The 15,416-nt window shown below is 31.5% G+C and overlaps 1 protein-coding gene across 1 annotated transcript in view; it reads right to left on the reverse strand.

Annotated features, from left to right (window-relative positions):
- Positions 1–15,416, reverse strand: part of Ssbp2 (single stranded DNA binding protein 2) — a 342,976-nt gene that overhangs the window by 71,487 nt on the left and 256,073 nt on the right. The window contains exon 5 of the mRNA XM_026394552.2: positions 11,721–11,810. Within this exon, the coding sequence (XP_026250337.1) occupies positions 11,721–11,810 (90 nt within the window). The remainder of the gene's footprint in view (positions 1–11,720; positions 11,811–15,416) is intronic.

The raw sequence follows: 15,416 nt of genomic DNA on the forward strand, positions 1-15,416 counted from the left end.
TTCCAGTTTTTAGAGGGAATGCTTCAATTTTTCTCCATTTAGAATGATTTTGGCTTTAGGTTAAGCACAGATACCTTTTATAATGTTGAGATATGTTCTTATATCCCTAGTTTTTCTAGTAAAAAACAATACATTCTTTTAACTTAAATATGTTAACTTTTTTGAAGTCATAACAATAATAAATAATATTGGAAAATATTATTTTGAAAAATCATTAACTTATTTCATCTCATCCATATTTTTAAAAAAATTTTAAAGTATTGTTTCAGTTGTAGATGGATACAATGACTTTATTTTATTTATTTATCTTCTTATGTGGTGCCAAGGATCAAACCCAGGGCCTCATGCATGCTAGGCAAACATTCTACCATTGAGTCACAACCCCAACCCTCAACCATATTTTAATGTTTATATATTTTTATTTTTATAATTCCATGATATGCTTCATAAGCTTCCTGTAAAAAAAGTAATGATGCATAAATTATACATCAAATGAATTTAAAGTTCCTTTACAATTCATATATCTTAATTTGTTTAGTTTCTTTTCTGCTTTTCATGAAAATCTCCATCAGACATTACTGACACTCCAATGAATAAGATACTCTTGATTAACACATTTCAATTCCAACTAGTACTAAACTAATTTAGCTCACAAAATGACATACTTGTGCTGGCATATACTGCTGATCAGCATAAGTATGCAGTTTATCTCTCATACATCTTAGATGTATTTTATCATCATTAAGACCTAATTAAAATAACTGTAAAGTAATAACCGACCAAGTTTCCTTGTGTTATTTTGAAAAGTCTAGCCCGATACAGTGTAGAGTTACAAGCAGGTTGATTCTTTTGATATTGATTTAGTCTATACATCAAAATTGGTCACTTATATTATCAGCCTTTTCAATAAGATGATACTATTTCTCAAACCTTCATTACTGTATAGTCACCAGATAGAGGTGCATGGCAACAGACTATGGATTGTGAGTAGGGACTATGCTGTCTGGTGGTCTAATACAGTATAAAAGTTTGAAGAACAGTCTATCAAATTTTAATGATTTGCTTAAAGCAATTTATATCCAGAAATATGCACAGACACATATTTTTCTATGTCTATGAGACAAGTAGGTACATTCCCATATAAACTCTTCTGCAATCAACTACTAAATAAAGGACAGGGCTGGGGATGTGGCTCAAGCAGTAGCGCGCTCGCCTGGCATGCGTGCGGCCCGGGTTCGATCCTCAGCACCACATACCAACAAAGATGTTGTGTCCGCCGAGAACTAAAAAATAAATATTAAAAAAAAAAATTCTCTCTCTCTCCTCTCTCACTCTCTCTTTAAAAAAAAAATAAAAAATAAATAAATAAATAAAGGACAATGACTAAAAAAAAAAACAGTTTGGGTTATTAAAATAAATTTGTGATATTTACAATCTAAGATGTAGTATCAGGCTGATTCAATAAAGAGACCAAAAAATTAAATAATTTTAAAACTTAAAGTAATTTTTTTAAAAACACCTTAACTTTTTTTAAAGTTGTAAATGGATACAGTATCTTTTTATGAACTTATTTTTATGTGGTGCTGAGAACTGAACCCAGTGCCTCACAGGTGTGAGGCAAGTGCTCCTCTACTCAGCTAAAGCCCCAGCCCAACACCTTAACTTTTCACTAAATAATGCAAAACTATTCCTCCTGTCTTCTTTTTCCCTATTGTATATTCATAATTCCATGTAAACTAGTTCCAGTTGAGATGTGGAAGACAGTTACTTCAGTTTACTTAAAATGTACCTTTAGGTGTGTATGTGTGTGTATATATATTACATATTTAAATATATACATTTATATAAATATATTTAAACATACATTTATATACATTATATATTTATTATTCATTTTAAAATTTATATATAACTTTGTTCTTACCCTTCTGGTATCTTGGTATGCTAGGGAAGTTTCTACTGATTAAGCAGAAGTCCTTTCAAATTCCCACACAGAGATGAAAAGCTTTGTTAAAAATCTAGCCTATGGCTTGGTCTTCTGATATAACTGGCTAATTATATATAGTTTTACTTTCCTTAGAAACAAAATAACACTATCATATTCATTTGGTGACTTACCTGTAAACATTAAGTCTATATTTAAATGTACTCAACTCATATCTGAACTATATGCTAGTCTTTCTACAGAACAGATTAAATTGCTTAGAGCCTTACTAAGTTGCTGAGGCTGGCTTTGAATTCGAGATTCTCCTGCCTCAGCCTCAGGAGCCACTGGAATCATAGGCATGTACCATTGTATCGCGCCCTTGTAGTCTGGCTCTAACTTCAAAATATAGGGAGAATCCAACCACTTCTCTTATTGCTATCACATTGGTAGCATAATAATGCCTTCCCAAAATTCTTCAGTGTCATCCACACTAGTTTTCTTGCTGCTATGCTTTCCTACAGAGTAATCTCAACATATAACCACACATACAAAAAAACTCCATTAGATGCCTCTACTCCCCATAAAAAACAAAGTCTCTCTAAGATCCTAGAAAGTTCTAAGTGATCAGACTTTCTGTTCTCTGTGACTTTATACCTATTTTCCCCAGCTGACACTCCACTTTAACTACCCAGACCTTCTTATTCCTTAAAACAACAACAACAACAACAATAACACCCCAACCATTCTTTCGACTCGGGGTCTTTGCATTTTCTTTTCTCTCAGCCTACACATATTCTTCCCCCAAACATCCCATGGTTTGTTCCTTTGTTTTCTTCCAATCTTTACTCAAATGATGACTTTTAAGGTTAAGTCTTTCTCTGGCCACCCTTATGGAACTAATGGAATGCTATTTATTTTATTTTTCTCTTTGATTTTTTTTCTCCTTAATCCTTGTCACTATCTGAAATATCATATATTAAAAATAATTCTTTTGTTTACTGTTTTCCTTATAGATTCTAAATTCTTTAGGGGCAGGACTTTCTGTTTATCTTGTTCTCTGTAGTAACTTAGGGAGGGAAAATAAATAATTGTTGTTTCATGTTGATGGCAATTTTCACAAGTGGTTTTCAAAATATAGTTTGTCTCATGTATTAGAAACAAAACAAGCAATAACAACAATAAAATCAAAGGATTTCTAAACTCACACTACCCATATGGAAGAATTTTGATATACTGGAAACTGGATAACTACCAGACTCTCAGAGATTGCCTTTACACATTTAGAAAAACTTTGGTCCTTAGTTGTTGAGTCTCTTACCATATCTATATAAAACAGGAGTAGGACAAATTTGGGCCAACATTTATTTGGGTAAATAAAGTTTTACAGTCATGCACATTAAGTTACATGGTATCTATTGCTGGTTTTCTGCAATAAGAAAAGAGCTGAGTGGTTGTGACAGGGACCAGGTGACCTGTAAATTGAATATATTTACTATATGGCTCTTTGCAGAAAGTTTGTCAACCCCTGACATAGAACATAAGACAAAGTATTTATGAACACCACCAAGTGATAAGTTATTTTTAAAAGAGTAGAGGCTTCCTAATATATACTTAAGACAAAGCTATCCCTACTACATAGGGAATTAATAATATAATAATACAGTCTTTATTTTTAATTTCCCAAAGAATGCTTGATCATTTTTGTTTCTGTGAACCAACATTAAGTAAAAAACCAAAACTGTATTATAAATAGCCTTGACATACTTGCAATTTGCTCTATATAAATATTTTATCAAGGGAGTTTAATAAAAACTAAAGTGCTCTGGGAAGAATTTTCAATAATATACTTCCAAAAGAAAAACCTAATTTCAAAATATCTGAAAAATAGCTAAGCTCCTTTTCACAAATATGATTTAAAAATATATTTTATTGTTTCATATTAACTGTTTGACACCTTTAGCTTACAGAAGTAGCATGAAACCAGAAGGAAAATCAAATACTGATCTTGTGTGGCTAATCTAACTTTTTCTTAAATACCCATATTGACAAATAATAATATTGATAATAACAACGAGATTTCTAATACGCAAGTACTTCATTCTTTTTCATTGCAAGACCCAAGTAAAGACTCTCTCTATCCGTCACTCCAGTCTTTGTTCCCTGTCCATCTAGTCACTGCTGTGGGGTCTTGAGTTGTCTGAACTGCAATTTTTTAAAAAGCTTATTTAGTTACTCAAGCTGAGCAGTTTTAATTTGTTCTAATAGTTGAGACCAGAAAAACTATTACCACGACTGCAGGATAGCATTATCAAAGCCAGCAGCTGTAAGGCACCTTTATTTTTTTAGTTGCTTTTATCTTTATACTAGAGAGAAAGTCTTGCTCTATTTTCAACATTTAGAATCCCTGTTCTTTAAAGATTCAAAATTATAGTTTTAAGAAAGTTGCTTGAGCTTTTTTTTTTTTTAAGAAGTCATCGTTCCCACTACCATCCATCCAAATTTGATGTATTTAATTCTGAGAAATAATCTTCCTAATAGCTGAATTTTTAAAACTATGTATATAATGTTAGATATTATATTTTAGTAAGTAAATTCTACTTCAGATTTTCAGTACACTTCTCATTCAAACTAAGATATATCAAGTGATGTTTTGGTTACTAAGATCTAAGATAATATCTACAACTTATGGGGCGAAGGAAAAGGAGTGTTCCTGGGTGTAGAGTATTTTCAAACATGAATTTCTGAAATTGTCATGGTCAGAAAAGAAAAGAATAAAGTCAAATCATTGGAAGAAAAGACAATACCAAGGTTAATAAAAGAAGGAAATTGACAAGATATGTAGATTACTTAAATATATAATATATGTAGATTATTTAAACATAAATATTAGTGTAAAACAGATGCTACTAATTTAAAAAATGGCTGGCTTCAGATAGTCTGACTAGAAATAGCAGAGCAAATGAATACAGATCTTCAAAATATAGAACTTTATTTCCAAAAATATATTAAAATAAATCCCAGAAACATTTAACCTGGAGCTTTTAAAAATATCTCTTCTTGTTTTTCAGTTTCAAGTGTTAGATTAATATTATATTATATAAAAAATTTCTCATTTTTGATTCATTTTTATTCTTTTTCTTTTAAACTATTTAGAATATTTTGTTACTCTGAGCTTTGTTTTTGTCCTATTTCTTTATAAATGTTATCTCTATTGAGCCTTTTCTAGTCAATAACAACACCGTGGAGAAAAAGGGGAATTTTCTTATAATATTTTCCCTTCTTTTTGTATTATTACTATGTCAAAGCATTAGGTCAGCTTGCTACAACGCAGTCTTGCTAAAAATAGCACCTTGGAAAATAGATCCTGAACACATGAAGACATCTTCGAATCACCACTAGATGGCAAAGCAGCTTTACCATTGTTAATACTAATCTTGCAAACAAACTGTGCCCCATAAATCTGCTGTAATATCAAAGAGTTTTGATCAATTTAGATTCTAATATATGGATGACCACCTTGTTGTGAAATTAAATTACTTGGAATACTTTATTTTCAACAAGTTTTTGTAATCTTACTCATGTAAACGCCTTAAATTTATAATCCAATATCAATATATTAATAGACTTAAACAGTTTCAGTTAAGAAAACTAAAGTTTTAGTGACTAGAATATAGCAAAAGTATCATTATAAAAATCAAAACAAGGCCGGGTGTGGGGGTGCACACCTGTAATCGCAGCAGGCAGAGGTGGGAGGATCGAGAGTTCAAAGCCAGCCTCAGCAATTTAGTGAGGTGCTAAGCAACTCAGTAAGACCCTGTCTCTAATAAAATACAAAATAGGGCTAGGGAAGTGTCTTAGTGGTGGATTGCCCCTGAGTTCAATCACTGGTACCCACCCCCCCAAAAAAAAATCAGAACAAAATATAATATTTGATAAAAATGGACAAGTCTATATAGTCTTTTATAGGTTCAAATTAGATGTTTACAAGTACATGCCACATTAGTTATAGAGTATCTGTTAGCACCTATTAAAAGTTTATATTTGGATTTTTTTTTAATATTGGAGATTGAGCTGTGCTGCTGAACTTTATTCCTAGTCCTTTTTATTTTTTGAAATGGGAGTCTCCCTAAGTTGCTTAGGCTGGCCTCTAAACTTGGCAATCCCCCTGCCTTAGCCTCTTAAGTTGCTGGAATTGCAGGCATGCACCACCACACCAAGCTATATTGTTTTCATATAAGATATATGAATGTGTTTAGTTATAGAGTGATAAGCAAGGTATAGTTTCCATCTTTAAAGCTTCCTATGATATAGAGCAGGAAAAGGAAAAAATAAAACGTTTTCACCCTTTCTCAGAAATTTTTAAGTTGAAATAAGAAATACCCATTGCTTTAAGGTTATAGTAAGGTCACAAGAGAAGCTTCCTTGTTACCCATAAAATTATGCGATCTTACAAAATAACAGAGTTAACAGTCTTAACGTTTAAAACCATAAAAGAATAAGTACTTTTTCCTTGTTTTATGTAGAACACTTTATTGAATTATTTTAATCATTATACATATACAAAAAGAAAATCTAATGTATTTATAAAATACTCCTTCCCATTTTAATAAAATTATAGAAATTGAAGCCCTTAGCCTGTCTTTTTGTAAGAATGCTATGAGAATGAATAAACAGCAGGTTGATCCTGTTAATACATAATTCAAATTTCTTAGTATACAATGAAATATTTGAATAAGACTTTAGCACAGGGACAGGAAAGTTACAGACTCAGTTCTATGTGCCGATAAAGAATACTCACACCACATTATAATACGATATTTTATTTTACAAATACTGCCCAACTCCAGTTAGCTATTTGACCACCAGTTAGATTTATTGTCTTCCCTCTTATCCTGAACAGCCAGACTTCTTGATGTAAGAAAGCTGCTCTAAAGTCATTCACCAATTCTATGGCAGCAATCATTTTGGAAATTTATAGGATTTCTTATATAAATCACTCCATTGATAAAAAAGATTCCAAGTAAATAACTGTCTTACTTTAAATAACTTTAAATATGACTTCATATGAATAACCTGATACCATCTTTTCCATGTCTAAATAGTCCCACTGATTGTACTTAATTTTTCTCCTGCTCATCAACAGAAGATCTCATTGCAATAAAAACATTAAAGTTTAAGTGAGAACAATGTTACAAAGAAAAAGTCTCTAACCTAAAGCTTAACTGTCAGAATGGACCTATTAAATGTATGGAGTATTAATCATAATAATTTTTAGAGTTGTAATTGATTGAGTTTGTTATGAATTCATTAAGTATAGAATATGTGATAATTCCACTTGGTAATGAATTTAAGTCTACACATGGAAAAGAAGAGACTTATTGTATAATGGAAACAGGAATAAAAGGAATATGTTTATTTAGGAAAACTTTTATTGCACTCACAGAGAGAGTGCAACTCAGAACTACTTAAGTTAGTACCTGCCAGTTACAAATTATTATTCTTTAATTTATTGATTTAATTCTAATAGGCTTAATGCTCTTATGATCTAGTCCCATTCCAGCTACTCTCAAATAAGCTTTGCATTTTCTAAGAATATTAATATAAAATATTCTTGAAGTCTATCTAAAGATAAAAGACAATAGGAGGTAACTACTGTTAAGAATTTAGTAGTTAAACCAAGCTGAGAGTCTACAAAAACTGTTTAGGCTTCCTTTGGGCCAAGGGTTCCCTTGTAATCTGAGTAGGGCCTCAGTCTCTGCTACCCAGTTTTGTGGACCTAGATAGATGAAGACACAGCCTGTTCTTTTTTAGTTCCTTTCAATTTCCTTGCCCCAGCCTTGTGCACCATGTGTGCCTAAATCTTGAATATTATGGTTTGTGAACTCTGAAAAGATATCCCATTAGAAGTTCTGTATATTTGGATCATTCTTGGAGGACAACACCTTTTTGGAACAATTAAAAATTGGTATTTGGATAAGAATTATTAATATTAGCTGCTATTTCTACTCATGAAAGTCAGCTATACTCTATAAACAACAGACATTATGACCAGAATCATACTAGGGTATAGTCCAATTTAGGAAATACTCGAGTTGTCTGATGCCATTACTCTTTTTATCAAAAGACATTAATATCATATTTCTTTCTTAAAAGTTGAATTATCTGAGTTTTTCAATATTTCAGAAAGGCATTTCTATGAACACTAGATATATTTAAAAGTTGCATAGGTGGAAAAAGCACTTGGGATTACATGGAATAGTCTGCCTGGGTAAAGAGGAATGACTTGTGCATCAAACCCAAATGCATCTAAAACCTTTTCTACCTCCATCTTTCTTTACACAGATAAAGCATTAAATTTATCCAGAGGTCCAAAGTAGGAACTGCAGATTCTTTCAACTCTTTATCTTCTACCCTTAATCTGGTTAATCAAATAAGGCTTATCAAACATAATCATAAACTATTTCTTCCTTTCCAAACCTATTGCCCCAATCTTAGTAGGTTCAGAAAGTCTCTTCCTTGGTACTATAATAAACAACCTGTTGGTACAGCTGCACCCAATATCTGGAATGGGTTCTGTTCCCTTTGTTCATCTTTTAAATGTGAATCCTCTTATCTTTTCATTCTGTACTTTCTCCCTAGACAATTAATATACCCCTGTGGATTCAAGTACCATTAATAAGATGACGATCTTGCAATTTTTATCTCTAGTTTAAATCACTGTCCTAGGCTTTAAACCTGTAGGTCTATTTGCTTAACATATATTGCTGACTGGCTGTGCCACAGGGGACCTCATCTGCCCCATCTCAAACCTATCCCCTATGTTGTGGTCTCTTTCAGAAAATAATACGCCTATTTATTCAGATTAGAGCCAGAAACCAGGATATTATCCTTAAATGCCTTTATTCCTCACCCCTACATATTTATTTCTGTTGCTCAAATCTGTTGATCTCTCTCCATATTCATGGTCACTATCTTAGTTAAGGATATTCTAAATCTTACCTGGATTGCTGTAACAGCCTCATAAATAGTCTCTCTACCTCCAGACTTATTCCTCTGGAGACTTGTCCCTCTGCAAATCTGGAGTGAATTTTTTTTCTAAAAATGAAATTATGAATGAGCCTGTCCCTATCCTGCTTAATCCTTCAATAGCTTATTACTGCCCAAAAGATCAAGTTCCAACTCTTCAGTAACTTACAAATCCCCTTAAGGTCCCTTTTAGGTCACATCTCTAGCTATATTCCCTTCAGTTAATTAAGCTCCACTTTTCCTGATATATTTAGTCTCTCTCTTCTAAGACTTTATAATTTATTTTTCTTCTGCCTACAGTATTCTCCTCCTATTTCCATGCCTAACAATTTATCTATAGATGCCAATTTGGATTTCATTTACAATTTTGACAATACTCCCCTGACTATGCCTCTTTCAAGACAGGGTTTGGTGGTCTGATTTGCTCTAAGAGAAAACTTTACCCATTTACTATAATAATTTTCAAAATTTTTGTACTCTAATTGCCTCTTTTCTATTTCACCACACTATAAGCTTTTGAGGGAAGGGATTTATAAACACTTATATCCTAGATGTCTACCAGAAAGTTTGAATCTATTGCATATTCAGGTCACTGCCCTTCTTAGAGATTTCTGATGGCTCCTAGAGGCCTACTGAATACACTCAAGCTCTTCTCATGGCACATAAGGCCCTTTTCAATGGACTACACATAGTTTTCCAATTTCATGTCCAGGAACTTCTGTTCCTCTCCCCCCTCACTTTTTGTATGCTTTATTCTCAATACCTTGACACAAATCATTTTGATGATGCCACACTTTGGCTTAAAATGTTCCTACTTTCTAGAATGTATTCCTCTGCATGTTTTTCTGTACAAATTTTTCTAAACCACTCTTATCTCCAACTCAGACTTAATGGCTCTCTTCTTGCTCATCACAGAACTTTTCACTTTGTTACTTATTTTTGATAATGTCTTATCAATTGGAGGATAAGTTTATATGTGTCAAAGTCTTCTACAATAAGCTTCAAGAGGATACATACTATACCTTTTAATTTTTGCCCGGTATCTGTGGTACTCCAATATTTATCAATCACACTGGATTAATAAAAACAAAGACAATGCTATTTCAAGTACTCTTAAGAATACTTTGAGAAAGAAGATAGGTAAAAGTTGAGAATGGTTTATCCTACCAAATGTGAAAATGAAAATATATAGATTTATACATCTTAACATAATCCTAGAATAAAAAAATTTGGTTTCCTTCCTGACCTCTCTTTTCTTTTAAAAGTGCCAGTTACAGAGCTTCTACTAATTCTCAAATAAAAAAAAAATCTTCTAATTTACTCCCTAACCCCAAACTATCTTTGGCAATATAAATAAGAGCATCAGGAAAAAAAAATTTTAAACCAAAAATATTTCATCAATAACAGTCAACTGTAAACTTCAAAGGTAAACTTAACGGCACAGGTCCAGACTGCTTTGATTTAAATCCCAGCTCTACAACTTTCTGGTTTTGTTCAAATCATTTATCAATCAATCAATGCCTTGGTTTCTCCATCTGCACAGTGGGGATGAGTTTATATATGTAATACATTTAAAACCCAGTTGTAGTTACTAAGAGTTAAGTTATTATTATTATTATTATTATTATTATCTTAAATGGTGGCTGTTCATTTAATAATCAAAAGTTACAATCTGTTTCTAGATTTTAAGAAAGGTGCCCCTAGACAGAATGTGAGCTTTAAAAAGACATAAAGATTTTAGACTATTTGGGTATTAGTATAGAGCAGCTGAGCAAATAAGCATGCCTTAAAATACCAGAGTTGGTTCTAGGTTCTAATTAAGATCTTTTAATTCAATTGATTTATTTCCCAAAATTATTTATAATTTTATTTCTCCATGTTCATAATTGTAAGCACCCTATAATGATGGTATGGATTAAGTAACAAATGATTAAAAAGGACTTTGAAAATAGAAAAACTGAATTGATGAACTTATAGGTACCTAATGTAATTAACAATAGAGCATACTATATTAATTCCTATAACACCTTCCAGTTCTAGCTCTCAACTCCTAAATTCTTAATTTTTTCAAAAGGTATTATAAATTTATGTATAAAAATACAAATTTAAAAATCTGTATTAGTTTGCATTAGGATATTATCAAACTTAAGATGTGGATACCATAAAATTAAAAAGTGATGTATTATAGTTATAAAATCATTATAATCATTCCTAAAATAAGTGGTCTTACTGAAATTAAAAAATACTAACATATATTTGAAAATCTCATTTTAAAATGTTAAGTAATTATATTAATAAAAATTCCAGCTTAAAGCCACCAAAATGATCCAAAAAATATTTTGATATAGCCTATAATTCTTGTTAGATAGATTAGGATTTAGCTATAGTGTGATAGCACAGCCAAATCTTGATTATCTCTAGTCTGTGGCAATATGGGTAGCTTGGATAGTTAAAAATCCATCTCTTCCCAGAATATTATCTTCAGTCTCTCCCACAAAGTATTTACCATAGTTAATGGCTTATTTGCATTTAAACTCCTTTTCCTTCTTAACTGAACAATGAAATTGCTTAATTAATTAATTAACAACAAATAAAGCATAGGAAGGAAAGACAATATAATAGCCAGACTGAACAATCAAGAGTTGGCTGCACAGTATTACATTTACTTTAAGAATTAAAATAGCCTCATCCTACTTCATTATCTTTAAATGAAATCAAACAGGAGTTCCTATGCCTTAACATTCCTAGTCAGAGTTTCTCTGAGTACCTGAAAGAACCCTGGTGGTACAGGACCTACTGGCATGCCATCTCCTGGGGGAATGTTTCCTAGCACTGGACTGGGAGCTGCTGCAGCACTCTGCAAAGAATAAAGGAGAAACAAACCTATATCATTACAGAGAAGGCACAAAACCAAAGACTAATGATAATCGATTATAGGAAGGGATAGTTTTTCATTCCTGGGAACAAACATTGGTAATTTTCTGCATTCTGGAAGAATACTAAGATACAACATAGTTTAGTAAATGACCAAGTTGGTTGATTTTAACAGGTATCTTTAAACTTTGTGAGGTTAAAGAAATTTAATAAGATGATATATTTGAATAACATATTAAATGCCAATGGTACTATGACAAAATGATAAAGGTTTAAGTAAATGCTTTAGGGCACAAACATCTGAAATGGCAACCTCAGTAAAGAATAGTAAATATTTAGGTAAAAAGTTTGAAGACTGTGCTTGTAGGAGTTGGTAAACAGAAATCTAATTTTTTTACAATATACTTTCCTATATTATAAACTAGTATAATTCATATTCTGTCTATAGATGGCATAACATTCACTTTCTGATATATTATAAATGATAGTCAAAATATAACTATGGATTGGTAGGGATGAAAATGTAAGTATAACATTGAGAAAAAGAAAGAAATTAAGATTTGGAGAGATTAATCTCAAATTATGAAAAACATCAGATTATAAAATGAAGTAGACTTTGAATTTTTCAAACTCTTTCATGGAATTCTAGCATATCATGAAATAAAACCTATGATTCAGACTTTGTAATCAATCAAGGTTATAGATTTAATGCTTAGATACAGAAGTTATATATACAACTGTTCTACAACTATTAATTTCATCACTCAACCTCTTTAGACATATTACAAGACATATTACAAATCAAGAAAGGACCAGATAGAAATGTAAATTAGTACAAACATATGGACAACAGTATGAAGAGTCCCCCCCAAATTAAAAATAGAATATTGTATAATCGGCTATCTTTCTATTGAGTTTATATCCAAAGGAAAAGAAATTAGAATGTTGAAGAGACATCTGCACTACTATGTTTATTGCAGCACAATTCACAATAGCCAAAATATGGAGTAAGCCTAAACGCCCATAATTGGTTGAAGGAATAAAGAAAATGTGGAACATATACACAATGGCATATTATTCAGCCATAAAAAAGATGATAGTCTATCATTTGCTAAAACACAAATGCCCAGAGAACATTATTATGTTAAGTAAAATTAGCCAGGCAGAGAGACAAATACTGCATATTTTGACTCTTATGTGAAATACAAAAATTTGGTCTCATACAAGTTGAAAGTAGAATGGTCATTACCAGAGGCTAAGAATAATAAGAGGAGAGGCTGGTCAATATTGCTGTTAGTACTAAAAGCTAGACATAAAGTGTAATTATTGTTCTAATTAAATGCAGAATAGAAAATTATTTCAGAATAAAAAGACATGTAAAAACATGACAAATGTGGAAATCACAATGTTACTCAAAATATGTGTGTGTGTATTTAGTTGCAGATAGACACAATACCTTTATTTTATTTATTTGTTTTATGTGGTGCTAATGATCAAACCCAATGCCCCACACATGCTAGGCAAGCACTCCACGACTAGGCTACCACAGCCCACAGTGTTACTCTGAAGAAAAAAGTTCTGGTGTTGTGTCATATGACAGGGTGACTTTAGTTAACATAATGCCACAAAGGGACAAAAATAGAAGACCGACCAGTTTGAATTTAACAGTTTTGCTATGAAATCAAAACAAGAACTGCCTCTAGTATACACTGCACTATCCTCATCTATATCAGTGCATTTATTCATACATTCATAGTCCATTGGAAAAATCTCAGTATATTTATAGAACATATTTCCTGGTATATTAATTGAAAAAAATGTTAAACATGTTTGTTCTATAGTACTGACAGTTGTTAATAATTAAGGCCAATGATTTTAGTATTTCCCAAGAAAGTCTAAATTTAAATGTGGTTTTCTGAAATGTTGCTTACCTATGAATGTAAAATTTTTAACTTCTAATAAAGCAAAATATAGTAAATGAGTATAAAAGGAGAAATAATATTTCTTTTATATTAAGATGAAGCATTAATATGTTACTTTAAGAAAAACATGCAATTTCATTTAGTATACATTAACTGAATACCTACCATTGCAAGTCATTGTTCTATTGTGCTTTATAGAGTAACACTCATGGTTTTAAAAAATGAAAGGCAGAGTGTTATTTTCATTTTAACTAAACTTGTGTAAAATATTAATACATAGAATTAGAGTAAAGGAAAAAAATCACAATCAAGCACTTTTGGTTTAAATATGTATGAATACATCCAGATCTGGGAAGTAATATTTGATCTATATTTTTAAGGGTGCCAATTATTGCAATGTGGAAATTGTTCTTAGTACTAAAAGCCAGACATAAGGTGTCATTGTTGTTCCAATTAAATGCAGAATAGAAAATTGTTTCACAATAAAAAGACATGTGAAAATGACAAGTTTAGAAGTCACTCTAGCCTATACTTTCATAGAATGTATATTATAACATTGAGCATGTTTATCAAATAACAAAATAGAATTAACTGAATTACTGTGACTTCTTGTGTAGTTCTCCATTCTACTTGCCTCAAAAGTATATAAAGGAAGTTCCTGTTTATCCAAAGGGAAAAAAGATTCATTTGCATAAACCAAAATTCAATAGGTAAAGAAACTGGTAAGAAATAGGCAAAATTCACAGTTAAATATTTGCCTATTAACTTTTTTTGGGGGGGGGGCAGACTACTTTGTTTGAAGGAATATAGTATGCCAGCTTTTAATCTTTTAAGTCTTCTTTGTATCTTTATTTTCTTGCCTTCATTTAAAAGTGAAAAGAAAAGATTCAGATGACTATTTCAGCAAGTCTTTAAAATTCCTTCTGAATTTTCATTTATGCTTTTAAAGCTATTTAATAAATTCAACCAAAATATTTGCTTTCTTCTCTATGTATAGTCAAGGACTCTTTTGAACTCTTTAATATAGCAGTTAGCACTACATGGGGAAAATATCCTTTCCCTCCTAAAGTTAATATTCTAGTAAGGGAGAAAACAATAAGTAAAACAAAACCCAAAATATATTTATACATGTTCTAATGGGGGGTGGAGGGAAAAGCAGAGAAGAGACAATTCTTGGTAAATAGTATAAGGATTACAGTTTTGAAAAGGACAGTCAAGGAATGAATGCATCAAACTAAAGGACCAGGATGAAGCAACTATTAACTAATTTAAATATGTCTCTTGCTCTGTTGTTGAGATCTCTCCGTATTTAGAGATGAACAAAATTCTTGCAGTTTGTATTTATTCTCTCACCCTGGCATAATAATTTTGTGAAGTTTCTTCTTTTTTAATATTCATTCTTTCGTCACAATAATTAAGTTGATAGCTAGATTATTAACAGTGTACAGTATGATGAGTTAGTTATCTCATATAATAGTAAATTTCTAGCCTTGGCTCAAGGACACAATGTGAAATTAACAGAATACTAGTAATAGCCAGTATGCACAGTACAATGTTCAGATCATTTTGGTCCAAATTTCTCTGTGGACCAGTTTTGAGCTAACCTATCCATTTACTCTCTGGTATTTATTTACAAGGGATACCTCCTCCCTTTATTCTATTATGAG

The sequence above is a fragment of the Urocitellus parryii genome, chromosome 1, assembly GCF_045843805.1.
Source record: "Urocitellus parryii isolate mUroPar1 chromosome 1, mUroPar1.hap1, whole genome shotgun sequence".
Taxonomy (NCBI): Eukaryota; Metazoa; Chordata; class Mammalia; order Rodentia; family Sciuridae; genus Urocitellus; species Urocitellus parryii.